Source organism: Haliaeetus leucocephalus, unplaced genomic scaffold (genome assembly GCF_000737465.1).
Source record: "Haliaeetus leucocephalus isolate CR32 unplaced genomic scaffold, Haliaeetus_leucocephalus-4.0 Scaffold646, whole genome shotgun sequence".
In the NCBI taxonomy this organism is placed as follows: Eukaryota; Metazoa; Chordata; class Aves; order Accipitriformes; family Accipitridae; genus Haliaeetus; species Haliaeetus leucocephalus.
In genome coordinates this window covers 4,944,689-4,972,466 of record NW_010973082.1, presented here as the reverse complement: position 1 = coordinate 4,972,466, position 27,778 = coordinate 4,944,689, and the positions used below count along the sequence as shown (strand labels likewise).

Genomic DNA, 27,778 nt, shown 5'->3' with positions numbered 1-27,778 from the left:
GGAAGCGCCGGGCGGGGACCGGGAGCCGGGGCCTGGCCGCGGGGTCGTTGCGGCCGCTGAGGGGGGACCGGGCTGAGCCGGGTTTCCAGGGTCGGTCTGGAAGAGAAGGGCGAGAGGAGCTGCAGTAATGTCGGGGGCTGAGGGGTCCCCGGGGGCCGGGGCTGCGGGTCACCCCCCGCAGCCTGGGGAGAGGCGGCCGCGTTTTCCCCAGCACCGAGTGACAGGAGAGAGCGGTCGAATTGCCGTTCTCTCCACGTGTTCACCCCGATAAGCAGAGAGATGAGGGCTTCGCGATGTCGACATGCCTAATTTTTCAGCTTTGGAAGCTGAAAGAGCCCTTCCACAAGGGACCTGGGGTAGGCTGACCGAGGCCCTGGCCCGGGGTACCCTCACCCGCCTGCCCAGCGAAACGCTCCTCCGCAAAGCGTAACGCTGCGCGTGGAATAATTTACTCCGCTCTAAGTCGAGGTTGCAGTGGCTAGGCTGCTTGCGATAACCTGGCTAGCTATCTTCCCAGTTCCCCCAGCTGTAAGGCATAATCTTATCGACTCAGACCAAACTTTTCCAAGCAAGGGTTGTTTTACTATGTGGAGAGACCATGTCGAGCATGTTTCCATAAGATGAATGTGGTGTTGCCTTGTATAGTACAAATCAGGGCATGAATCAGGGGAGTAAGTTCTAGTCAATCTTCTGCCTTCTAATCTAAGATCTTGTTTACAACAGGATTTTGAACAGTTCCAGCCCTCAGCAACAGCGATTAGTATGGGCACACCAAAGCAAACTGCCAGTTTAGACAAATAAACTATATCTGGCATCAACAGCTTTTATAGTAGGACTGGGACAGGTGGGACCTGCTGACTGCTGCCGCCATGGTTTGTAAACCAACTCCCCAGCTGAACGCGTCACCTCTGCCGGGTAACCACCTCCATCCACCGCAGGCAGCAGGAGGAAGCATCATCGTCATGACTTGGCTGGCCATCAGGCTAGACCTGGCTTTTCATGGCCCTCAGTCCCTTTTACTAACTCTTCCTCCATGCCAGGAGTGAGCAAACAATTGGGTGGTAACAGCTTTGCAAACTGCCGTGGCAAGACTTGCCCCTCGGTTTCTCTAGTTTGAGGATGGAATAAGCTCTTCTGGTACAAATTGCAGATTTTGGTCTCCAACGGGGGCTTGCTGCAAGGATGGCTGGGGCCGGGCCAGAAGACCACTGCGGGCAGTCGGTTGCTCAGCTTTGCTCAAAGGGGAGTGTAGAGCTTGTTGCTGGAAAGGAGAGCTCCTGAAATGCAGAGCCAAGCTAGTTCCCTGAGAAATACTTCCATTAATCTCAGTGAGGTATCACTGTTAATAAGTTAGTACAATCTGTCATCTGATTTAACAGTGTCACTGCTAATAAAGTTTCATACTGCTTATGTTATCTGTTAATCCGAAAGGAGCAAAGTTTGAGGACACCACTGAAGAACCCAGCCACACACGCACGGCTGCATTTGGACATCTGAAGCTTCAGTAGTACCCTGATAGCATGGCTTTATTTTGAGGTAGAACTTGTGTTGGCACAGCTACGTTCCTGCTCAATACCACACCCCCATCTTTGCATTCCTTTACAACTGCCCCAATAATTTGCTCTTTCAGGCTGTAAAATGTTCAGGAATGTGTGACATTATGGACACCATGACTGGAAGGCTGGCTTCTTTGTGGTTCCGGTAAAAAGCTGGACTGACTCCTGTAAAACTAATCTGCTCAGACTTTCAAAGGTGCGCACAGAGGCATTGCATTTTGTCTCCACCTTCTCTCACTCCCTCTGCTCCTCTGTCTCTTCCCAAGCCACTCTTATTTTCATTTCCTTTCCTGCTGCCTTTGACATTTGATCTAGACTCTACCAGCAAATGTGTCACAGAGAGTTTTTCTCCTCGCAGTTTTCAAAGCCTGTTTTCCCACCTTTGTTCTGTGGTCACAGATCTCACAAATTGTGAGATCTGTAAAACAACAATTGGTGTAGCTTCATGTTGCTGGGACATCAAAGATTTACAGATTCAAGATATAGTTTAAAAAAATACCAGTGTTTCAAACTTGTTTCTTTTGAATAAAAATGAGAACATTCAAATCATGAAGCTTGACTGAGAGGAACCAGGTTAAGACCACCACCAGGCACCATGACAGCAGTGATGAGACTGGAAGATTTTGAACTGAATGTCTGTGTCTCTTAAGGAGATCACTGAATTACTCAGCATAGATATTGTTAAAGCAGTCCTGACCAATAACATGTTTTTAGTACTGGTGACTCTTGTTGAACTCATCTCTGTAATTGCTTTTTATGATCTAATGAATCGAATGCCTTTAAAAAAAAAAAAAATCGCAACAAAAGAAACCCCTTATTATAGACCAAGTAACCATTAGATCTAAATCCTAAAAATTGGCATTAAGCATTGGCAATAAGCATACAAAATTAAGGAAGCAAATACTTTATTAGTTTGATTACTCTTATTTACAGAGTATGAAAGAAAAAACCTTCAAATACCCAAAGTCCATTTGATTAAAAAATGTTCTTAAGAATAGAAATATGTCATAGTGAGCTCAGCCAGAAATGTATTTTAATAGATGAGTCAGGGTTACAAGAAGATGGAAGAACTTTCCTTACTGAATGCATCTCTGCTGTGGGGCGCTATCACGTAGTGCATTTGGAAGAAGGAGCAATGTATTGAAAATGAACAGCCAAGGGCTCGTTAATAAGAAATTTAACCCATTATTTTTTCATTGGGCAAAGAGAATTTAGTTCTGATCAGGGCTGTGAGGTATTTGTAAAATGGATTGTCCAAAATGAACTAGGCAATCCCAGTCTGATACCCAATAGACACCCATTTGACACCTAATAGAAGGTGTTTGCATAGCAAATCTGTTACTAATTGCAATTCTTGACAGTCTCAGCAGTGAAGTCAATGAGTACCCGAGTTATGTGTTTTGCCCTTATTATTTCTAGGTCAAATTTTACCCATGCGGAATCTCCTGCCAGTCCTTCACAGATGCAACCTACTTGTCTAAGGACAGAGGAGTTTGTACTCCTGGACTATTTATGAGCATTAAATTGACACACACAGACATACGTAATTTCTGAACTGGACATCAAATGCTTTTATAGGACTATGCAAACAGGAACACACAAGTGGGGTCTGTAGCTTTCAGTGAATTGCAAAATTGTCTTGGGTTGCACAAATCTATCAAATGAATAGGCAGGACTTGCTGAAAGCTTCCTTTTCCCCACCCAAGATGAAAATTTAAGCGCCACATGAGATATCCGTGGTGAATGAAATTCCATCAGGAGGTTATATTAATAAAACTAAACATCTCACACAAAAGCTGAGTTTCTTCTAGCCGTTTGGCACAGACAAGTTCTTATTATAAGCCAGCACAATAACTAGTCTCCTGATTTGTTAAACAGATAACAGAGAAGCAAGCATTCATAAGCAGCTCCATGGTTGCCAAAATGGATGTATCAATGACAAGACATTGCTAGTGTTCCCAGGTACTTACTTTTTGGAGTTGCCAGTGGTGACAGGCTGACTTTGGAGGCAGCAGGGCAGCAAGCAGTGGCTTTGGAAGCTCTTAGCTAATTTAATGCAGCAGGGAGGCAAGCTGAGCAGCACGGGGCCCTTAATGAGGCACAGGGAACAAGTTTGACAGGTGAAACTCCTCTCCACTCCCAGTCTACACGGGAGGATAAATCAAGCGTTTCTGGTAAATAAGGGTGGAGAAAAATACCCTTCTGTCTTCTTTTGACTTCATAACAAACAGAATATGAGAATCTAGCCTTCCTTTCTTAGGGGTGTATGTGATAATGGAGGAAGGTGATGGTTTCACTAAGGTTTGATTTAGAAGCTTTAGAGGTAAACCTCTTTCCCATTCTTAGATTTAGAAAACAAATTCTGAAGTAAATGTGGTTGTAACTGAGTGCCTGCTTCAGACGTGTGTATGACTGTCGTAGAAATACGTTCTAGAAAAGATCTTGGCTGGTAAAGCATAACTTACTGATGCAATTTGTGAAGGAAATTCTATTTCTTCTTCAAGTTTCTAATATGAAAATCAGTATTGCAGTAATGTGGACTGTAAGACCAGGACAGCAAGAGGTCTCAGGTGAGCCCAAGATAAAGCGCTGTGTGCTCTGCTTTGGGCACAAGCTCACACTTAAGCGTGAGCTGTGGGGTGCTCCGGAGCACTGGGGGGAAAGCTTGGGGTTGCGTTCCCTCTTAGCGTGTCCTGAAACACGCCTCTGCAGTACAGATCAAATGGGCAAATCAACCCGGAGCCGTTCAGAGAAGGGCTTGGGCTTTCTTACCGCGTCTGAGGACGCATGGCAGCAGAGCTACCCTGTAAAAAGTTGTGCTCTGGGTCTGAACCAGGACAAGGGTCCTGCAGGCAGCACGGATGTAGCTCTTCTTTTTTTTCTTGCTGCAAACTGACCCGGATTTCTGCTTTATCTAACAGTCTTTTTTGAGCATAGTGTGAAGGAGAAGCATCTCACTGAAATGCATGTCAATGGTCTTGTGAAAGGAGCACCTCTCCCTCCCTCAGCCTTCCCCCAATCTCATTAATAAGGTCGTCCCACTGAAGGCAGGCTTATAAATAGCTTTCCAAACACTAATGGAATTAGTTCTGGCCTGGACAACTTTTCCAGGGTGACACAGGTATCTAAGAAAGGCTGGGTCTCTGACATACACAGCCACTTGCAGTAGAAATGTTGAAACATAAACATTTACCTGATGTCACAGCACGCTCACTGCCAGCATTAAACCTGAAATGGGATTACAGCATTACCTAGTAATATAATAGAGAAGACTTATTGCAAGTAAAACAAGTAATTGTAGAGGGATGTGCCTTGTATTAGATTACATTAGGCTAGATAATGAAATGTCAAATTCTGCTGAAGGTTTCCCTTTTGTCAGTATTTCTGAGGAAAGTGTATTTTTCATGGCCACAAACCCACGAGATTGTGTGGGGACAATAAACAGTTACCTTGGGGAATAATACAAAAGTACTTCAGGTCGATAGGAGTCTTTAATCTGAGAGCAATTAATGGGAAATGAGTACTGTAGCTATAAATTCTCAGAGGAGAGTGATGTTTTAAAATTATTTGACTATTTAAATAATCTGTGAACTGAGCCATTGAACCCCTTTGAAAGCAATGGCTGAATTATTAACATTTTAAAATTTGGTGTAAGTCTGGAATTTTATAATAAAAATAAAACCTAAATATGTCATAGAAAATGTAAGCTCCAGTTGTTTAGAAAACTTAAACCAAAATGCAGAGAGAATATATGTTGGTTGTTCACTGATTTAGGGACTTCAAATCAATGAGAGTTAAGCTCCGAATCAAAAGGCAGACATGAAATTATAATTTTATTATCTACGCGACTAATGATTTTTAATTGCATCTTCAGGAAAATAATGGAGAAACTGTATTTCGCAGTCATTTGGTCTGTGTACAAAATAATAGTCCTGCCATGTATTGCATTTCTGGTAGTAAACAAAATTACATAGATTTCAAAATGCATATTGAGAAAGCCAAAGATCAAACTTGATATTAATCTATCTTTTCAAACAAAGGAAAATATGAAAAGGTCTTATTTTTAAAGTTGCTAAGATCCCATGGCATACTTGATCCTAAAAGCACATCTTCTAATATACCAGTTGTTGAGACTGTTTCAAAAACACTGATATTCTTTCCTTGTTTTGATCAGCAAACTTGGGTTCATCTGGATTCATGATGTACCTCAAAAGTATTTCAATCAGTAACATTTTCTAATAGGATCACACTGATTTATTCGTGACAAAGAGAACTTTCTGCTGGAGTGAAAAATCAAATTTTTCCTTGTTGCACATTATGCATCCAACCTTCTCCTCAGATGAAGAAGTTGACAGAAGGGCAGGAGGTGCTTTGCGTAACTGAGACAAGATTGCATCTTTAGAGAATAAGGTGAGAAAAGCACCACTTGTCAGTCTCCGTACTGGCCTTGTACCAGCTGCACAAATTCTGAGTCATCAGATGAATCAAGTCTGTTAATGACTGCGGAGAACTTTACTTCAAAAAATACAGAAATATCCTGATTTCACATATTGATTCTGTAGTATTTCCTTTGGGAAGCTTTCGTCATAAAGGTACCAGAATTCAAGGCTTGTTCAGAAATAACAAATGTCAGAGTTTTTTGGCTTTTGGTAATTGTACCATAAAAAAGACGATCAGGGATTTTAACCTGCTGGTTATGGTTCAGTGGCCCGTAGCCCTTGGCGTATCCATCAGTTCCTCCAACAGGAATCAGTATGTAATTTAAGCTAACAGGCAGATAGGAGTTTATTAAAAGGCAATATAAAGGTAAAATTCACTCATCAAGAGAATTTTACACAAAAGGCCAAATAAAGGTAAAATTCACTCAGAAAGAGAATTTTATACAAAAGGCCAAATCAGGACAACCTGACTCGGGACCTAAGCACCTGCTGTTGTCTTCAGGTTCAGTTTGGACTGTACTGTCAAAAACCCCTGAAAAATCACAGTTCAGTTTCTTAAACCGAAGGGATAATAGACTCATGAGATTCTGTGTTGTAGCCTGCCTTTAGGAAGTCTACAACAGAGGATAAAGAATTACTCTAACTGTATTCTAACAATATATACTTTCAGTGTCAATAGATCATAGGAGACCAAGTCTCCCACCCGATCCTCCAGTAGCACTGATGGGGTCTCATTATTGTGGCCTGCAAAGAAAAGAATCACCACCAGCTGCACCCCACTCTTGGAAAAAAAAAAAAAAAAGAGCATTAATTGCCCTCTTGCAGATGTTGGATTTTGGCATCCTTGCTAAGCCTCCCAAAGTGGAGGCTTTTGAAGAATTTTTTAGCAACTTGTTACCCATGCAGAACAAATTATTTCTTTTTGGCCCCAACATTTTATATACCCACAAATTTTTGCCTTTTCAAAAGTAAATGAAAAATGTTCACACTCATACCAAAGCCAGAATAAACCAGTTCCGTGTTTAAATCCCTTTCCACAGACAAAGCAGGCCATCTTTAATCGATGTTTATGACATTGACATGCAAAAATTTTACCTTCCTTTTTTCTTCCCACCATTGGCTTTCTGCTCTGTGAAGGTGTCTGCCATCCATACTCACTCTTAATACCTCATTTTTGACATCACAATCAATGAAGTGAAATAAGCTGTTACTTAATGGGTCTGATATAAAATCCATTTAAGTTAACAGAACGACTCTCATTGTTTCCTATCAGCTCTAGGTCAAGCCTAAAGCGAACAGGGGGTGGTGGAATTTAGCCCATCGTTTGTCATCTGAGAGGAAATGGTTTCCACATCCCTTTTGGACTGCTTAGACATTTTAAACGTATTTAGCAAAAGAAAACAAATTGATTTCTTGTCAGTGGTTAAATGGTTGAAATTTTACTGTGATTGGATAGTCTCCTTCATTTTGAGATTTTTAAGATAAGTTTGCTTGAATTACATTATTTTTTTAATGATCGTATTTTAGCTTAAAATGATTCCTAGTTTTCTCAACAGTTTAGAAAAAAACAAATATAGGAGATAAAGATCAAGATGAACGGAAGTCAGTTAAATTGAAGAGGTGCCTGGCTGCCCTGCGTGGGTCATGGAACACCGGCTTGTACGGGGGCTCAGCCTGGCTGGCAGGGGCCGCTCGGAGCCCAGGAGCCAGGCAGCCTGTGAACTCACTTTGCCCTTCCTGCCAGCAACGCGTGGGGCTTTCTCACAAAGCGTCTTGCTGCCAGCTTGTTAGATTTCTTTTTTTTTAGGTTCCTTAAATACATTTGGAAAGGGAGAAAACATCTATACTCCAATGCACAGCACTATCTCAGGTCTTCTAGGTTTTGTAAACAGACTTAATAAAACATGAATCAATTTTTCTCTATTGCTTGCAAATGTTTACAAATATAACTCGGAAACAAAATGAATACGTCCTTTACTAAAGCCCAACAAACACCAGACAGGCTGTCCCTACCATATCTCCCAATCTAAATCACACTTGTTAGCCTTGGAAAGAGGGAGCGGAGGGGCCGGCAGGGACAAGAAGAGCCGGGTAATAGTCCCACTTGCAATGCCCCTGATATGTTGAGAGACTTCTTTTTTCAGTGTTTCTGCAGAAATAACTTAGGATTTTCAAGGACAAAAATCCAGACGCTCTTTCTCTTGGTTGCGGTATGTTACAAAGAGTAAAGGAAGTTCTGTTTCACAAGGTCCCTTCTGGACGACAGGGAACTCCTGGGATGGACCATTTACTTACTGGTGGGCAGGCCAAGTTGCTGGGAGGTTAGAGGACTGGCAAGAGACAGAAGCATCAAGAGGTTTGATTACAGTGCAAATTTGTCTACTCGGCTGGCAAACAGAGTTTTTGCAAAACAAATGTTACTGCTATTGGCAACCTTTGTGAGACCTTGCCACCACCATCCAGTTCATTATTACCCCGCCCTTGAGATAGAGTTATAAATTGTGTCATCTTTGGTGGAAGGAGTAAGTTTTCAGACAGACTCTGTGACCTGACTTCTCTTTCTGTTGTGGTGGATGAAAGTCTGCGGCGTTCCAGTGGCGTAACTGAGTGATTGGACTTACACCGATGAGACTCTGACCCACCGCGTAACTGCTGGAAGGCCTAAGGGGAAAAAAACCACTAATAATTGGGAGGTTTTTAGGAGCCAGTTGGACAGGGAGTGGGTAAACAACAATCCAGAAGGGCACAGGAATCCCTCAAGCTGTTTTTCAAGGTTAGACTCTCAGACAGCAAATGCCCGTCCTCTGGATTCCTGGGTCTTGAGCCTCAATAGCAATATTGACAAGAAGATAAGACGGTTTAACAAAATCAAGAAACAAACAGGCAATGTCCCTGATGAAGAGCTGAAGTAGAGGCGTCTGTGTGTACAGAGCATGGCTTTTTGAAAACGGTTCCTTCCCCATGGCTGTCACTTCTGAGCTGCTTCTGGTTATCTAAAGAGAGGAGCGGGAATCCTGACCGGGGCTTACTTTGTTCTGCTGCACTGGACGTTACAACCTTCTTATCTGTAGCTTGTGGATGCAAAATTGCAAGGCCACATATTTGGGAACGGAACCCAGAGCCTTGGAGGAAGGCCACGCTTTCAAAATCTGTTTCCTCGGTAGCTTCCCCAGTGGCCGGGACGCGGCGCTGGCAGCAGATCAAAGCCCGGGAATTCCTGCGCTCTGCTTGGCCCATTCCTCCTGGCTGAAGTCACACCACTCTCCTCCCTTCTGTTTGGTTTTAGCAGGATCAATTTTATAAATGACAGGGCGAGATACAGCCCCGGTGTGAGAGCGTGGATGGGGAAGGCACGCTGCCGCTCGCCCGTTGCGTGGCCGGCGGCACATGTCGCGCAGCTCACCGCCACGGTGGCATTTGCCCGTGCCCTCGGCTGGCCCCTCGCTGGCAACTGCCCTGCACTGCTGTTATCGACCGTATGTGACTCATTTCAAACAGCCTCACATCTAATATAAATAGGAGTGTTGGTTTCTGAATTGCTACCAGTTCTTTGTAATTTTACTGGAGGCTTGTAATAGTATTTTACTTAAATACTAGCTTTTTAAATTGTAGAAAAGAACCCCAAAGCTATTATCTCCCTTGGCACTGGGAAAACCTCTGCGGAGGTTGCACTGAAAATGACAAAAGCTTTTATGAGAATTTTCTAAAGACACGTTTCAGTTTTTCAGCGGAAATCCAAATTCCCCTATTTTGGCAATAGAGCTATATCGGGTACATTCGAACTAACGTTAACTGTTTAAAAGCTTTTTAGTGCCCTCCAAGACTAAAAGGAGGGAATCTCCTTCAGGGAAAGATGCCCCTCAGCAGAGGACAGGTGATACTCTGGAGGAGCTCATCTCTCTCCTCTTGTTCCAGAGTTTTGGGGAGCAGAGGCCCAAGGGGTACACTGTGCCTCCACTTGCATGCCTGCAACGCAGGAGGTTAAAATAAATGGTTGTTAAACTACAGGCTGTATAGTGCAATAGACGTTAGTGGTGCTTTTAGTCATCAATATATTGCTATTTAAAGATGACTGATACTTTTAAATCTCCAGATTATTCATATTAAAAGAGTGTTTCTCTTTCATTTGAGGTTTTATGCTATCATGCAGATACCTCCATAATTAAATGTGTGCTTGACTCTTTCTGTCTCCAGTTAAGTAGACATTAATGGAGAACTTAGTAAAAACAACTGCCAGAAATGTTCCTGTACTTAAACTTCAAAAATATTAATATCCAATTACAGTGATAAGTCCAATATGAAATCATTAAAGGAAATTAAAGCTAAATGTTTTGGGGTTTGGAATCATCCAAGATAGTTTGTTCAAACTGTTATTACAGTTTTCCTACAGGCACAGCAGACACCCATGCTCCACCACACAAGGGGCGGTCTAAAAATAAACATTTTTAAGCACAAAATCTCTCCACCTACAGCATAAAAGAATAGTACTAAAGCTGCAAAATCAAAGGCCTTAACATGAGGGAGCAGCGGAATTAAAGTCAGCCCTGGCTTAGTCTTTCTGTATATGTCTAATACAGCACAGTATTTAAATGCCATAATCAAACAGTATTTTTCCTGTAGGAAAAATCACACACTGGATAGACTACATTCACTTTAGGAGCAGCTATTCAATATTTCACTTTCTCTTTACTTTTCAATATGTGGTCTAAGGTTTAATCCAAGCTGGGAGGGAGAGGTCTTAGAACTCCAGTCTTGATAATCTGATCTGATCCTGGGTCATTTGCAGAGCAGTCCTAATCTAACTTCTTCACTGAATCTGCATGCTAAAATTTCTCCTGTGAATTTTTTTGTTCTTAGAAATTTTTTTTCCCTATAGTAAGAACAGTATCTTCTGATGCAGGAGAGAGAACTGCCTGGAGCAGCCGAGACTCATTGGGTAAATAACCACCTGCGCTGGGTATGCCGTTGCTTGGATGCTTGTGGCTGGATCCTGCGTTCACGGGGTGTGGATGGATGCTTGCGATAACTAGATATAGATGGAATTGTGCGAGTGACTGAGGATCCCAAAGGTGCCCTTTTTACGGCCACTACCCAGCCCAAAGCTCTTCCCTGTGCAGGAGGATTTCCATCGTTGCAGCGTTGCTCTGTCAAGACTCTCGCCTCTGTTCAGTGCAATGGAGTGGGGGCTGAGCTACACGTTACACAACCTACAAAACAAGCTGGAGGTCTATAACAAAACCAAAATTAGATAAAGTCTTTTGCAACAAGTGAGTGGGACCTTAAATGGAGATGTTGTTTGTACTCATCCCTTTGCTGCTAAGGAGCAAAGAACAAATATTTGTACAACCGCCTTCACAAATCCAGTTCACATAAACCCTCTCCCCTCCCTGCAACAAAAACCTGCCAAAAGGGCTGGCTCTACATTAAACTTTGCTGCGGGTGATGAACGTGCCTGCCTCCGAAAGCAGTCCTGCACTCAACACCAAACATGGCACGACAGGAATGAACCAGCCGTGCTGCTCAGCTTGAAGGGCAGGTCCTCAGCCGGTCTCGAGAGCCGTGACTCCAGTGCAGCCGGTGCGAGCCAGGGCTGCTCTCTGGACCTTTATTCTGGCTGGTTAGCTGCACAGCTTTACAGCCCAAATCCTGCTTTTTACACCGAAATGTAAAAACACAAAGCAAGCAGTTCGGAGTCTCTGCTTCGGTCACAATTTACCCACTGCAACGAGGGTTTGATGGAGGAGGGATGGAGAACAGCATCGTGAAGACACCAGCTCTGCTCGTCACCACTTCAGTCTTGGCATCCGTGAAGGACCGGTCAGCCCACGTGGGACTGCAACCCAGTCATCTGCTACTGGTATTGAAGCTTTGTGAGGATGGGCCCCACTCTGACCCCACACAAACACTGCACCCAGCTGCCAAAAAAGGGCCGGTCGCAGCATGGGCTATGGTCTGAATACGCCAAGTGGAAATTTTTGCACACTGGAGAGAGTTCCCAGCTTGGAGGGGAATGGGACGGTGCCCATCCTTCCTCCAGCGTTCACCCAGGGGAGGAGGCAAAGCTGTTATTTTTTGTTGTCAAAAATGGGCACGATAGCAGGGGACAGCCTGAGCTTGAGCTAAGCACGTGGGAATGCGGGCAGCCACTCTGCATGCCTGCCCCGGGGAGCTCTGCCAGCTCACCTCCAGCCCTGACCTCACGTAGCCCCTGTTATTCCAGCTCCTGAGGCCAGCTCCGAGCAGTGGCTTTGTCCTCAGCACAGGAGAATGGTTTGTTTTGACGGCCGGATAATTAACGTGCCTCAGCTCCATAGCTATAAAATCCCTGGGGAGACAAGGCGTGTATAATTTTTACTGCACCACAGCTAGGTGAGCGTAACACAATATTCCTACTCAGGGATGACAACGCTTAGCTACCTGACTGTAAAAGCTGCAGCTGTTTTCCTCATTTTATAGTGGCAAAGCTGGTATCTATTAACCATCACACTTGGAAAAATAACACCCAGCTCCCCAGAGAGGCCACAGTCAGAAACTGTCAGCTATGGCAAACTTTTTTTGACATGATCAAGGAAATTGCAATCCCTTTGCTTATGCTGGGACTTCAGGCAGCATTGAAGGAGTGAGCCCTGTCTTCTGCTGCCCTGCAGGTGAGGTAGTGAAGCTCCTCTTTTTTGTTATTAAAAATGGGCTAAAACCAGCGTAGGCTAAAGCCATCCTTAATCAAAGAACTCCTTGACTAATGGCAGGTCCTGCTCTGTGCACAGCAATCCCATCCTGGTGCAGCATCACTGCAAGACTCTTGGTGTGATTTAAGACCTAAGGGAACTTTACATATGCTTATTCATCCCTTCATATAGCAATGTTCACATTTACACACAGCTGCCCCATCCAGATTTTACCCTGATTTCATAAACGATAATCACTGCCTTTTCCTCCTTGGCTCTCCTTGTAGCTGAACTGTTCAGTTCTGGTTTGGGAGTGCTCAGCACTAACGTTGGACAACTGCACTGAAGCAGCAGCAAGGAAAGGTTTGCTGACACTTCTCCCATATTTCAGTATGGTTTATTTTATGTTCACTGTGGTTTATTTTTTGTTCACTTCACCATTATTTGTGCTAATAAACTCTGCAAATATAAATACAGAGCCATAGTGTTTTGTATATGTATTTGACGTTGATAGAATAAATTACCTTTCTTATAGATTCTCCATTATATATTGGCTTCCATTACATGCTGCACATTGACATGAAAAGGAAACATTTGCCATTACAGCCCTTTGCAAACATGGTTCTTTTCCAAGCTTTCCATCTTGCTACTAAATAAATATGTATGCAAGATAGCGTGTGTGTATTACTACAAAAGACTATTATTTACACAACATCCAAACCTATACAAATTCTAATGCATAGTTCACACAGCAAACATTTTCTAAGACACGGAGCTGCAGTGGATCTTCTATACAGCTGTGCTCACACCACCTCCAGGACCAGAAACCCAAAACGTACAGTAGACACCAAACCTGTGTTCCTCCCGCTGAACCTTAAGCATCCAAATGAAGCACCTCATCAGCTTCAGCTTTCTCTCAGAAGAAATAAAATCCAACTAAGACCTGAATTTCCTCTGGAGGTACCCGTCCCTCTCCCTTGGCTGTGAAAGCAGACTGGATTTCTAATCAGGGACTCTGGTTGGTAAAATTGAGGAGGAGTGTTTCCATAGCCATGAGCTTGGGCTTGAAATCTGATCGATCCATAACACTAGTTCTAGAATAAATCATCTCGCTCAACAAAAAAGGAAAAATAGGAGAATTTTCAGTACCCTGAAAGGCAACAAGATGCCTGGCCGGTTTTGAAACTTTTTGGTAAAACACCCAACATTTAGCTGAGTTTTTTCAACTGCTGACAAATATTTCTTTTTCCTTTACAAACTCCTGCAGCCAGTGGGTACTTAGTCACAAACCATCACTCCTAGAAAAGCAGCAGTCGCCTGGCCCTGAAGCAGAAGTCACGTCCCAGACAGTGTGAGCACAGGACCGCGGACCGGCTGCACTCCCAGGTGCTGGGCTCTGTCTCCACGTCACCCGCGGTTCATCCCTGCATGTGGGCACAGTTCGGAGCCCACGTGGCCAAGGAATGGACCCGTGGAGAGGGAATCGAGCAGCTCCAGGGAACCCGCCGTCTACCCTTGGGAAAGAGGAAAGCCCTGAAATCAGCATCTCCTGACCTGGTTCTGTTCTTACTGTCATTTCCATTTAGTGTGTTGTCTTCCATTTTGCTCGTATGATTGCGTTGTCAGTTTAGACACAGCTCCTGGAAGCCTTGCAAACATGTAGATATATTGCAAACATGTACGTGTGTGTTTATATACAAGTATTTATACTCACACACACAGGCGGGTGACCCATGGTTTGCCATGTAGATTTGACCGCAGAAGTGAGAGAGAGGGGACCAAAGACTAGGATGATTTATACCAGCTGAAGATCTGGTCCATATGTTGCAACATACCTCACGCAAAGTAAACACGGCCTTGCATCATAAAACATAGGCTGGAGCCAAGAAATAGCTCAGCTGGAGAAGTCACAGAATAAGGAGAGCACAAGCCTGTTCAGGTACGAGAGCTCTGTATCTAAAAACATGTCCTGACGTATTCGCAAGAGGAGGCTAGGTATTTTTGAAGCTGATTTTTTTTCTTGCAATTCCCCAATCCTCTGAGCTCATTAAAATGAAGACACTCTCATTTCCAGGAGTGGCCAAGAGGGAAAGGTCAAGGAAGGACTTCTTTGTAATGTCAATTCTCAAATTCCAGTGAGAACAGCAGCAGGGTTTTCATTAAGCTGGTGTCAAACAATAAATTACTGCATTGTCAAAAGAAAGTAGGACTGCTATTACCTTCTATGCAAAAGGTAGTGAAAGAAAAGACCTGATGATTTATAGCTTGTGTACAAGTCTGCCTTCTGTGATGCACAGGTCGTTGTAGAGGTCTGCCAGAAATAAGATCTCGGATTGACAAAAACAAGGGTCTTGTTACCAGCAGCTGACCCTGGCTGGGGAAGGAGCAGCCAGCGTTGCTGTATCAGTAGCATTACACATCCCCTCTGCACAGGAGGTTTTGGGGGGATTATATCCATAGGACCCCAGTTCTGAAGGTGCAAAGCTACTCAGAGAATGAGGTACTTTGCCAGATACTAAAGTCTTCAAAAGAAGCAAAGAAGCTATTTTTTGTTACTGCACCAAACATCAAATAATGCAAGAAAGACCTGGGAACCCAGTGAAATCTTCACTGAATGGGACACTCAGTCTGTTAGGGAGGGACTCGAGTTTTAAGTCCAGAGCTGTTGGTTGCCACTTTCTATTTCACGGACAGATGTCAGAGGAAGACAGTCTGATTAAACAAATTATTTTTGTTCAAACTGAAACAAAGATTTGATTTCATTCATCTCATCTCTGCTTGAAAAATGCCATCTGCCCACTGTGAAGCATCCTGACTGATGACTAAGGAAAAAACATTGCTCAAGGCCCTCGAAAGGAAAACAAAGTGAAGTGCTGTGTCTCCCAGGTGCTTACTCTAATGACATGGTTTTAGGGTGTTCATAACTGTAACTGCCTTTGCTTCTCAGGAAAGCTTTCCTCAAATCCTTGGGCTGGGTCTGAGGACCAAGACACTGTCTTTTAACTATTAATTAGCTGGAGCAATTAGTGGTCATGTTGTTGTAGAAAGAGCAACAAAGGGAGTGTGAAAACCAATAGCCAGAGAGCCGCCAGACCTGAAACCAGAGACCAATGGCAGAAACACTCAGGCAGCACGTCCAGCAGCCAAATCGCGTCTTGACACAGGCTCTGAAGCATGGCAGCCAAATATTAATCGTGGTTGTACCCATGGAAATTTGGACCTTCTCTCCTGCATTGCACTTGCACTCATGTCACCCCTGGGTATTTCCACTGAAATCCTGTTGAATTACCTCGAGTAACCTACTGCCCACAGCAGGGAAAGGGAGAGCAGAGTGCAGCCCGCCGGCTTCAGAGCTGGTCGAGGTTCATGCCCAAGTCCCAGGCAGCAGAATCTGGCCCCTGCAAATCCAAAAACTGGAACATGGAAAGACCAGTGATTTGTGGGGAGGCACAAAGTGCACACGGTGGGCTGTACCTGTATCCCATAATGTGCTTTTTGGAAAGATGATGCTTAGGACAGCGGTTGCTTTATGCAGTTGACTGTCAAATCATCTACCCTGTCCCATGAGATCCTGGAGAAGAGAAAGAGGGCGATCCAAGGTGAGGTGAAGAATGAGAATCAAGCTGGCATGACTTCTGTATTGAATTCAGGATACTGTAATACAGGGTTAAAATAGAAGCACCCGCAATCTTTATGCAACAACCTGTAATTACAAAGACATAGGTCTCTGCATGAGTAGGTGTATGCATGCATTATACATTAATATGGGTATAACAACAAAAGAAGCTGATAGAATTGCTTTTCTTTCTATATTATCTTTTATTAGGAGATAGGCATTATGTTTGTTTTAATGTTTTTAATCCATGGGAAAACACGAAAGCATTTCCTGACTTCACCACATGCCCCTTGCAGGAGCCCGTGCCGTACCAGCAGCCAAGGCTGTACCTACAAACCTATTTCTGTCTCTGAAGCGTGGCAGCCTTGCCCAGCTCCAGTCATCTTGCGCACTTGCTGTCCCTACCCCAGGTTAAAGTCACAATCAGGCACACCGCAAGTTTTAAGCCTGAAGTGCCCCTTTGAACTCAGGGCTTATCTGAGCCCTCGTTGCCTTCTGGCCGGTTATTCTGCGAGTTCAAGACGGATGTGAACTGGCTGACAGAGGTTTATCCATTAAGACAGAAAAGCTGCTGCCCCGTAGGAGCAGAGCTAATCTGATGGGGCAGCACTTAAATCAAACGAGAGCGGTAAAATACTCCTGCCCACAAGGATGCTTTCAAGCCCCGCGTTGAGCAGGACGCGGTGACGGGAAGCCACCCCACGCTTGCACCATCGTTCCGCACTGCTCCGACGCAGAGCCGTGCCGCGGGCAGCACGCGTCCCGCCTGGCCCTGCTCAGGACACGCACTGCTGCCGTCCCAGCGAGGTCCGGGCACTCATCCTGCCGGCTCTGGCCTCCGAGCCCATGCAGGTGGCTGCTGGGACCCGGCTTTCGCTCCACCCATCTGTACGGGATGGGAAGTACCTGGAGATCAAAGGGTGCCCTCTGCATCCCAGACGGGCGAGAGTGCTGCTGTGCACCTGCCTGGAAAGCAAGTAATAGCAAAAAGCTGGACCTGGTCCAGTCCAGATAAGAGCAAGACTTTGCTAAGCGTAGAAACAGAGAGGTGCTTCACCCTTGTGTGATGAGGGCACAGCCTGGCCTTAAGCCATTTTCCTTCACCCTTTTCATCCAGTAAGTATGCCTTGACTTCTGCTCTACAAGAATGGAAATGATCCGGCTTCTCTAATGCCTGTTAGGCCAGGTTACCCTGTGTGCTTCCCAGTAGAGAGAGCACAGAAAAACCGTGGTCACAACCCGCCTCCTCCCAAGCAGCTGTTAAACAAAACAGGAAACTGTGGCCCCACAGCGTGACCGTGCTTTGAAGCTCTGCCCTGCGGGACAGGCTTCGGTAACCTTTGGGGGAAGCTTTAACAGGCACCCTTCAGCCCCCCCAGTGCTGGAACCTGTCTTTGCCCTTTTGCCGCAAAGACTGCTGCCCGCTCCTCTCGGATGCTATACGCTAGGCTGGGGGATCTTCTCTTCCACTGCACGCTAACAGAGCAAATCGGCAGCGAAATAAATGCATTCACCTTAAGCAGATGAGGTAGGCAAAGCATCTTCTGTTTGCAAAAGGGGAAGAGCAGCGAGTCCATCCGCAAAACCGTTTCCCATTAACCGGCCCACGATTGTATCTTATAACCTCCTAATGGCAGTTTAACTGTCACCCCAAGAAGCAGGTGGACTTTCGTAATACTGAGAACAAAATCACAAGAGGAGGAAACCCCCAGGATCTGCCACATTGCAAAGCTGGTAAGACAAAGTTAGTTGGAGGGAAAGAAAAAGGGTCCTATGTCCCTTTGACTCTCTAGAGGTACTAACAGGAGAGCAGAATGTGTCCTCCCAGGCCAAATAACCCTGCCAAGACAGTTGCAAAACCACACAGACTTGACAGTGATGAGCCATATCTTCTCCTCCAGTTATGGCTTAAAGCTCCCGCTTGTCCAAGCAGTTCTCTAACCTCTACCATAATGAATTGTTAAAACCCTCCATTCTCCCAAGGAACACTTAAACGTGAGCACGTTTTGTAAATACATGTCCCGATGATGTGGTGTTAACACTTCACAATTATTTTTTCCATGCCAGAATGAGTTAAGGTAAGAGTCTCTGTCCTGGCTTCGAATTTCCTGGCTCTCCCCTGCCTGCGTCACGACATAATTCTTTCCAGCCAGCCTTTTCCTCAGATGTTCAGAGTTAGCGTTGGGATCCCTGCCAGCTCTCCTTCCCAAAACAAGCAGGGAGCCTCCTGATGCCAAAGATTTGCCTTCTATTCGATACCCCAGGGACAGAACACTTGGCTTTACAAGCACTGCCCCGATTTTCAATGCTGCAGATGTATATAAATAAAATTGCAGCTTTATAGAGCCCTGTCTGTACTAGAAAAGACTTGATTGCATGTCCCTACAAGCTGTCTCTCTCCATCAACTGTAAATAGAGCTTCAATTAATTAAAGAGGTTATTTGCCAATTTAGTACACATAGTTTCAGCAAGCAAAAGAAGGCTTACTGTCAAATTACTTTTTCCCGGTGTAATCACATCTGCATTGGAGTTTTTGCTAGTAATAAAAACACATACCTATTATTAAACCACCCTGGTTCCAGTGTAAACCTGGTCTAAAACTGATGTCCTGAAAAATGATAAAATACTATTCCCATCTCAGTAAAAAGCTTTTCTTCCCCTCCAGTGTCCCTGGGTTCACACCTTATCTGCTGTTGTAACCTGCGTGCTCTGCCTGGAGGGCTGGAAATTGCAGAGCTGTTGGTGGCTGATGAGAAATGATTCAATGGAAACATTGCCGCGAGCCCTGTAGATAGCAAACCACCTTCCCTGCACTGCTCCGAGCGGGGAACCAACTGAAACTCAGACAGATCCTTTCTCTCTGCTAAGGGACATGTCCTTCAGGCTCAGGACAGGTGAAGTGTGTGTCCTCTAGCAAGCCAAGGCTGCTCCTGTCTTCTCTTCTTTTGGAAGGAAAACAAGTAGGTTCCCTCTTTTTGAGGTAACAAGTATGTGACCTATGTCAAGTCTGTGCTTAATATTCTCCTGAGCGGGGAAGCATATGCAGAGAATAGGAAAGAAATCACCTGTAATAAGCACTATTAATATGCTTCCATCAAGTACTGTCTTTTTTTGTTGTTGGGGACGGTAAGCGGTACAGTGGCTATACCCAATGAACATGGCACGTGCAGACATTAAATCAAGTGCTGCTACTCACAGATCTTTTTTCAATCCACCTTTATGCTTATTAGAATTAATCTATGAATACCCAGTTTCCAGCAATAAGCTTGAGGCAACTCACGTTGATCCCTCAGAACTTTGGGGTCTCTGTTGTGTCATTTGAAGAAGGCATAGGTAGAAGGATGTGCCCAATTCCTGCCTCCCCTCCCTTTTCTTGAAAGGTTTAGACCTAGAATTGGCCTGAATTTGTATATTTGTTTTATTTAAAAGGAGCAGTTGGGCTAAAAAAAAACCAACATGGAAAATGCTACCTAATAAAGTTACACAAAAATATTGATGATTTAGGCAACATCATTAATGCAACTAGAAGTGGATGCTAAGCCTGTATTCTTTGCTCATGCTGAAGACAATAGCAGTTAACTTCAGTGTATTTTTAGGGTAATGAAGAGCTATATTGTGGGCCCTATAAGCTTCAATACTGAAGGAATGTGAAATGTGGGTGCTTAAACAGTATGTCCAAGTCTCCTATGTACCCAGGAAAAGACAAAAATATATAATCATTCATAATTAACAATATCTCTGTAGCACTGCCTGTGAAAGGATCTCATGTTCCTTCATAAATATTAATTAAATCAACCCAACACCCCAGTTGTGTAACAATTATTACTGCCATTAACAGATGGAGAAACTAGGGCACAGTTTCATTGCCCACACAGAGCATCTGCTGCAGATCTGGGAAGAGACTGACCCATCCACAGCCTGGGCTGAGCGATCAGATGCTGGACGCGGATGCCTTGTGACAAGGCACCCGTATTGTCACGTTAGGGTGGAAATGCCTCTTTGCAAGGTTAATGTCAAACAGTGTCGCCATTAGAGAGAGAAACTAAGCAGCAGCATCTCCAAGGAAACCAGCACACGTGAGGAGGGAGCGAGGTGGCAAAACCAGGAGTTGGAACAGAAGCTAGAGATGGCAGCCATTCTGATTTTCTTATTTTTTGTTTCTTGTGTGATTTTCTCTTGTTAAGTTAGGTAGCTTTCTGCTGTGAACATCAGAGCAATTTATTTATAAACAATTAATTTAGCTTTCTATCGCTTAAGCATGAAGGACCAGATCTCTACCTCCGAGTCCTCACAGCTGCCCCAGGACTCCATCTGCTTTCCTCCTGGGCAGCAGCAACCACCAGCAGACTCCAGCATATGTCCCCTCATCCTTCACACCTTCCTCATGTGCGTATCCTCGCTACAGCTCATTTTATCCACCACTGAAATGCAGCTATTTCGGGTACAGGCTGCAGGAGTCCCTTAGGGACATCAGCAGTACGCGTGCGTTTGCTTTCAACACCCAGACCCTACGCGACGGGACAGGTTCCGCACAGGGAGTCAAGCACCTGGGAGAGTCACAAAGACATTTGGACTGGAGCAGGACCAGGAGACACAGGTCAATCCTCTGCCTTACAAAAAGTACAAAGGTAGCTTGAGAGACTCGGGCTTGCAGTTTTTAATCCATCTAAAAGATGGCACGCTGCGCTGTAGGGCTCCCCTAAGCACAAAGTAGCGTTGGCTCATGGCTGGAAGAACAGTATTTCCAGTTAAACACCCAGTATCAATTCTTACCTCTTGGCATTCCCATCAAAGCGCCAACATTATGCAAGCTGAATAGCTGATAACACAAGGTGATGTGCTTCTAGGCAGTAAAAACTATTCTTAAGCTCTTCTTACAGCCAAGGAGTTTGACTTGGACACGTTACTGTACTTCTGTACCTAGCACTATCAGAGGATGAGCATTTGCACCATAAGAACAATGTGATAATAAAAAAAAAGAGAAGATTTATCCCTTTTCAAATTCAAAAAACCTCACTGCATGGGAAGGAATTCTCCCTTGTGAATATGGGTTAGTCTGTCTGGACTAATCCTCTACTCATATGTAGTGGCTTATTAGGGATTTAAAAAAAACATCTGAAGGCTTAGACAGTATATTTACAGTGGAACAGGCTTACATGAAAGATGTATTTTCAGTGAATTTAATGACATGTTTGACTTGAATTAATGTTGGAGAAATGTAGAAATCTGTTGGGTTTTTTTTCCCCTGGTGTTTCTATGAAACCCTTTAATAAAGGCTTTACAGAAGCAGTAATATGTAACTTTAAAAGGGCACTAAAGCCAATTGAAAGCGAGCCAGTGCAGACTGAATTCCTGCTTCCTGCAGAACAGCAATAAATCCTCCTGCCACCACTCAGTTCCCTTTAAACCACAGAGCTACAGATCATCAGACCGCCACGATGACCATAGCTCACCCAAAGCAAGTGTCTTAAGTCTCTATGTCGATGGTTTCCCCAGACTTACTGTGGCTTGTTCGTTGACTTCTCTACTCCACCCACTCCAGCCACTTTTTGTTGGAGTGTATTTTATTTTGTTTTCTTTGAACCTACTGGGGTTAGTTCATAGAGTGACATTCAAGCGCAGCCCCCACATACCAGTTTTGTAGTAACCCCCTTATGAACTGCACAAACATCTAAGAAGAGAAAGAAATCTCAGTGCAGAGGGCAGAAGAGCAGAGAAAATTAATGCGGAGCAGAGACTCACGGAGTGAAGCGCAGCGGGAACATGAGCTGCCCAAGGATGCCCCATAAACCAAGGGCAGAATTGGGAACAGAGCCTATTTCCTAAATCCCTGTCTATCTACCCAACGCTCTCCAACTCATATTGCTTCTGAATAAAGGTCAACACAATTTTTGCCAACATTTTATTCATTTGCAAACAGCACCTACTTCAAAACAGTCTTTCTATGCTCGATATCCAGGCCTTAAAACACTACCTAATCCTCTAGCAAAACACACGTCTACATGGGCACGGTTAAGATTAAGCAAGGCACAAACCCACGATCAACTGAACAGCGATGGAAGAGCCAGATACAGAGTACGTGCAAAGAGCTACACGAGTGCTGTTTTACCGCAGCTGTAGGTCTGACAGCGTAATGTAACATAACGTAACGTGCTGCCAGCTGTGGACCAGAGCTCGCAAGATGCTGCAGATATCTCAGAGGGATATTTCGGTCTCCACAGAACTCCCCCGCACGGCTCGGTTTGGTATAGCTATCGGCAAAGCCTGGTTTCAGGATGCTTTTTATATTGTGTGAACTCCAGCAAGGGATACGCATTTTACACGGCACAATTTAGGGAAAAGAGCTGCACGGCTACGGGAATATTCATGCCCGTTTTCTCGCAATGATGCAAAGGACGTGGCAGAGGGCTGCAAGCACTCCAGGGAATGCAGCTTCAAGGGTGATTTCCTGCAAGCTCGGCCTGCTAAAAGCCCATTTGCACGCATTAATCCTGCCACGGTCATTAAGTGAAGCGTGGTAGCAGAGACCTCCACAAAGCAGTAATTTCACTTGCAGTGACTTGATTACTTGCAATTCTCTGTACATACCCAAGGGTGCTCTCAGTGCTTTAATACACCAATATTGTTCTAGTCTAAGAAAGCCATTTTATTCCCATTGGGAAGGCAAAGTCCTGATGCACTTTAGCCTCTCATTTTCCGGAAGGGGATTTTACTCGCTGTTTAGAAATACTGTCAGAAGTAATGTGTCATTTGCTGCTTTTACCTCCACGTTTCAGGGCGGAGTCCACCAACTCTATCACAACTCATAAATTTCCGTACAAGTGAACACTGTGCTCCTAGAAACTGCTCCCCTGCCTGCAGCCTCCCCGGACACCTCCTGCGGCACTACAGCCCGGCTTCCTAAAGCTTAAGCAAGAAAACTGGACCACACCAAAATCAACAACTTTTCCATTGAGTTTCTAGGAGCCAAGAGTCTGTGATTGGTGTACACAAAAGGTTTGCTGTTAGAAAAATCTACATATCTGGAGAATTTCAGCTATCTAAAAGTATTTATTAAGATAGCCTTGCAAATCTCTATCTCTGCATGCATTACATAAACAAACACACTGGCAAAGATGCAGCAGACGTGTCATGGTATCATTACATTACTTGCACGACCTTTGTCAAGGAACCACAGAGCTTTTCTGCTGGCATTGGGGCATTTTATGTGACATCTCGCCATCAACAAACAGCTGTACCACACTCCTTGTGGTATTTTTGAGCTCTTTTTAGTCGCCCCAAGATAGCAAAGATTATTATTTCTGTTCCCTAACACCAAGGATCCCTTATCACCAAGAGGCCCCCTAGCATGTTAGATGATAAATGAACACACAAAAAAGCTTTAGAGCTTACAGGCTGAAGATAAGGCAGATAGGAGAGCCCAAGCAAAGATAACACTGGCCTGTGTGGGTGACTGGCCATAACATATCAGCAGTTTAGTCAGTGCCAAGTTTTGCCAAAGCAGCTACAACCTGCAGTTAATGAATTGCACTTTTTCAGTGCAAAGTAACAAGACATTCAACATAATTATTTCAGTATGATATGTGGCAGACGATCATGCCACCACCTTCTGATTTATTACCAGTTTCAACACATCAAGGGTTTTACTCAAGCCCCCAGCTCTCAGGAGCCTTCCTTCCAATTCTGGCTTCCTTCCACAACCAGGCGTATCTGTAACTCACAGGGGTGCAAAGGACAGCTTGAAAACGAAACCTGGGTTTGCCCTCCAGAATTTAGAAACTGAAAGAAAAACCACTAACCATTCTGGCTGCTTTTTTTAAAATAGAGAAAAATAAGAAGATACGCTGTATCTCGAGATTTCTTTGTCACTGCCAGGATGCTCTGCCAGCTGATACATAGATCAGCACAGCTGGCCGGTTACCCAGCTGAGGTACGAACCATGCAATCCAGCCAACAGCTTTGTTCATTTGTGGTTCAAATTCACTGCAGTTTATTTCTGGAAGTATTTAAAATGCCTGTCCCGAAGGCCTTAGGACCACTGCATCCAGTGAATCATCCATGACACCTGACGTAGACAGGTAATAAATCTCACCATGTTTACTAAAGCTTTCTATAGGACTCTAGGTACTTCGCATTAAGATGATGTAAAATAGCATATGGGACAGACACCTGCAACAGTGTGGGGCCACTGCTATTTTTCCCCTAATAACCAGGTAAAATCCACCAGTTAAAGAGCACCATACACAGTAACTCAAGCAGTATCTAGAGGGACACAGTAACCTGGCATTAAGCATCCCATCTTAGGATTTCAGAAAACAGATTTCCATTTTTTGCCCAATCATGGACACGCTTGGGTAGAACAAACCAACTTAAGCCACAATTTCCCTGCAGCCAAATTAGTTTTAAAAGCTGTTTTGGCCACCAGACAAAGTGTCTCTGCCAGCACAGGACACAGCAGGGACCAACTCGGGCAGGGTCTCCCCAGTTTCTTGGGTGGGTTTTGCAGCCCAGGCTGATGGGGACAGAGCAGGACCTGAGCTGGCTGTGCTTGGGAACAGCTACACAACACTGCAGCCACTTCTGTGGCTACAAGATCAACATCTCTCTTGTCTCTGTCCCTCTGTGCTTCACCTGGAGGACAAAGAAAACATTTCCCTTCCTTTCAAGAGACATGAACTTAAGTCTATCAAGCACCAAGAGGGAGAAAACCAACCAGCAAGACACTGAAGAAGCTTGTTAGCCAAAAAGGCCTTTAGCTTATAGCTCCCAAATTATGGGAAAAATAACAGGAGCTGATGCAGATAACATTAGATTTGCTGGAGATACAACAGCCTTCATGTGGCCCAGCTGGAACACGATACAGCTGAAGGAAGGCTCGGGGGCAAGAGGCAAGGTCAGACACATGGACATGCACATTGAAAGCCAGGACGTAGGTCGCACTTGCTGCAGAGGTTCAGAAATCCCCGTTTCAGCGGGGCGGACAGCAGCGATGACTCACATGTATCACATTACTGGTAAATTTACCCTGGTTCATGCTTTCCCTTAGGCAGGAGGCATTGTACCCAGCTTTTCCAGGAAGCATATTGTATCATCTCAGGGGATTTGTGTGGGGCAAGGGGTACTCTGCCCTGTAAGAGCAGAGCTCATGTTCTACCTACGGAAAATAAGTGCCAAGGTAGGCTTGGCACTGCCCTCTGGGGAGCTTACAGACAACATGGAAAGTATTAAATTCTGATGGGAGCAGCAGCTGGCTTCTATCAGAAAGCACTATCTCTGTCCTTTTAAAATCCTTAGCATTTCTTTTCTCACTGGAGAGATAAACAGCCTACCAAGGTCATTTGCACTCTGCTGGCTGAGGAAGATGTGCCGAGGCTGCAGGGCAGCGTGGCTCGGCTCATCAGGGGTGGGATGCTTTGAACAACACTGCGTTCCTACAAAAATAACGGTACCAAGCATGACTCGAGATTAACCAAGGCCCTTCTTCAGTGCCCGAGTGGATAACAGCGTCACTGCTTCTGACTGCCAGTGGGCTGCAAGGCAGCAGCAGCGTAAATGGAAATTAGTCTCTTTATGGATGGCAGGCAGGACTGCAAGGCTGTATCAGTGCAGAACACAGCTGAACATAAACCGACCCCCTTGGCAATAGCACCGCATCAAATAAATCGGCATCTCAACTTACCTAGTGAACGCGTTATCCTTTTGCAAACGGAGAGTAAACATAGCAGATGAGGCAAGCGGATCAGCAGAAACCGGAGCTCCGAGGCAGGGTCCCCTTACACAACAGTAGTCCTTTTCCCTGGCAGGTCAGAGGAGTTTTCGTAGGCAGGGACGAGCCCCTTTGCCCAGCGGGTGTTGGGGGAGCCCTGCTGCATCACCACCAGCCGGATTGGAGGCTGGGTGTCTGCAGGGACCTCGGGAGCATATTCCTTGCTCGGATCCTTCCCCCTGCAGTCATAGAGCACGCAGGAGATCAGGAAAACCAGAAGCAAAATAACATAACTAGCTACCAGAATGATGAGATTCAAGGTAACGGGATCAATCTCCAAATAAAACTCCATTTGGTCCCATACTATTGAGTGCAAACCCGGAGAATGAAGTTTCATATGCACGAGTGAGCAACCGCTAACTGATCAGAATAGATCTATTGGCTTTGCGGTAAAAATACATTAATCCTCAGGTCTCCTGTAGCAATGGATTTCCCCGAACTGGATGATTAAAGCAGCTCAGTTTAATAACTTAAGCTCCTTCTTTTAATGCCACGTTGCCTACAGTGGCAGAAGCTAAATTTGAATGCTATATTGACAGGAAAACATCCCCCTTCTTCAGGAACTATCTCTTTCCTTGATGGGCAGGTACCAAGCTGGGTTTCCTCTAAGGGCATTTTGCAGAACCTCCCTTCTACAAGTGGGTTTGGGCTCATGGGCTGAAGAAAACCAAGCTGCGTAATTAGGAAGTGAATACAGAAATAAATTAGGGAGAAAGTCATACGCGGGATAACTTTTCTCAAAATCTAACGAGCCTGATTCTGATTTTGACTAAGACCTTTTTGCCCTGCACTAGTGCTATAGAAGGGCTATTAAAGTAAATTAAAGGCTTTTATTACCCAATTTCACATCAGGATTACTGGGACACGTCACACCACTGTATCACACACTGCCCAGCCAGTCCTTGCACAAACTCAGCTGTAGGATCCTGCTTCCCGCAGGCTGTTCTGTCCCCTTTGAGTCTCCCATGTGCGAGAAGGTACAACACAACTGGAGCATTTCTGTAGCCTGGGCACCACTAACTTCTCTGTCCCATGTGGATCCTCCACTTGCTAAAATAAAAGTTAACTTTGCGATGTGGCTGTGCCCTGCCTGGCAGCAGTGCCAGGCTGCCCAGCCACAAAACCTGCAAGTACTTTTTGCATCTTCCAGATTTACATCTCTGAAGCTGATGAGTAAGGACACGTATAGCTGCCACACGTTGCCCACACAGCGCTTCCTTGTTTCCCTAGAAAACTGTGCTAGAGTTTTCCTCCTCCTCCTCCAAAAAAAATACCATTGTATAAGATACCAGGAAGGCAGACGGGAAGGGCAGGAGGTGATGCTGATGAACACCACAGACCCTACATCAGCATGCTCACTGCTTCCACGCAAAACTCCAAGGTTTTGGTCAGCATTACAGCACAGGAGGGGTTTAGGAAGAGATGAGGCTGTCCAGCTCTTAGCACTGCCAGAGCTGTGGAAAAGGGCTTTACGTGTCAGCGGGAATCTGATCTGGCGCGTCTAAGCTGTGAGTAAGAAATATGTCATGGGGCCATCCTGCTGCCGTCGACCTCGACACATGCCACTCGTTTTAAGGCCAACATCAGCTGCATCCCCTACCATCTGCCCTCATGGCTCTTCAGCTGAGAAGTCTGTATCAAGAAGTAATCCCAAGCCCAGCATTGCAAGAGGCACACTCAGCAAGGAGGAGGGAGCCCCATAGCACTGAAGATACACATTTTCACATACCATGTCT

The 27,778-nt window shown here is 44.9% G+C and overlaps 1 protein-coding gene across 1 annotated transcript in view; it reads right to left on the bottom strand.

Annotated features, from left to right (window-relative positions):
* Positions 1 to 26,334, bottom strand: part of MMD (monocyte to macrophage differentiation-associated) — a 44,125-nt gene extending 17,791 nt beyond the window's left edge. Inside the window, exon 1 of the mRNA XM_010578749.1 lies at positions 26,054 to 26,334. Coding sequence (XP_010577051.1) covers positions 26,054 to 26,334 — 281 coding nt within the window. The remainder of the gene's footprint in view (positions 1 to 26,053) is intronic.
* Positions 26,335 to 27,778: the final 1,444 nt, after the last annotated feature.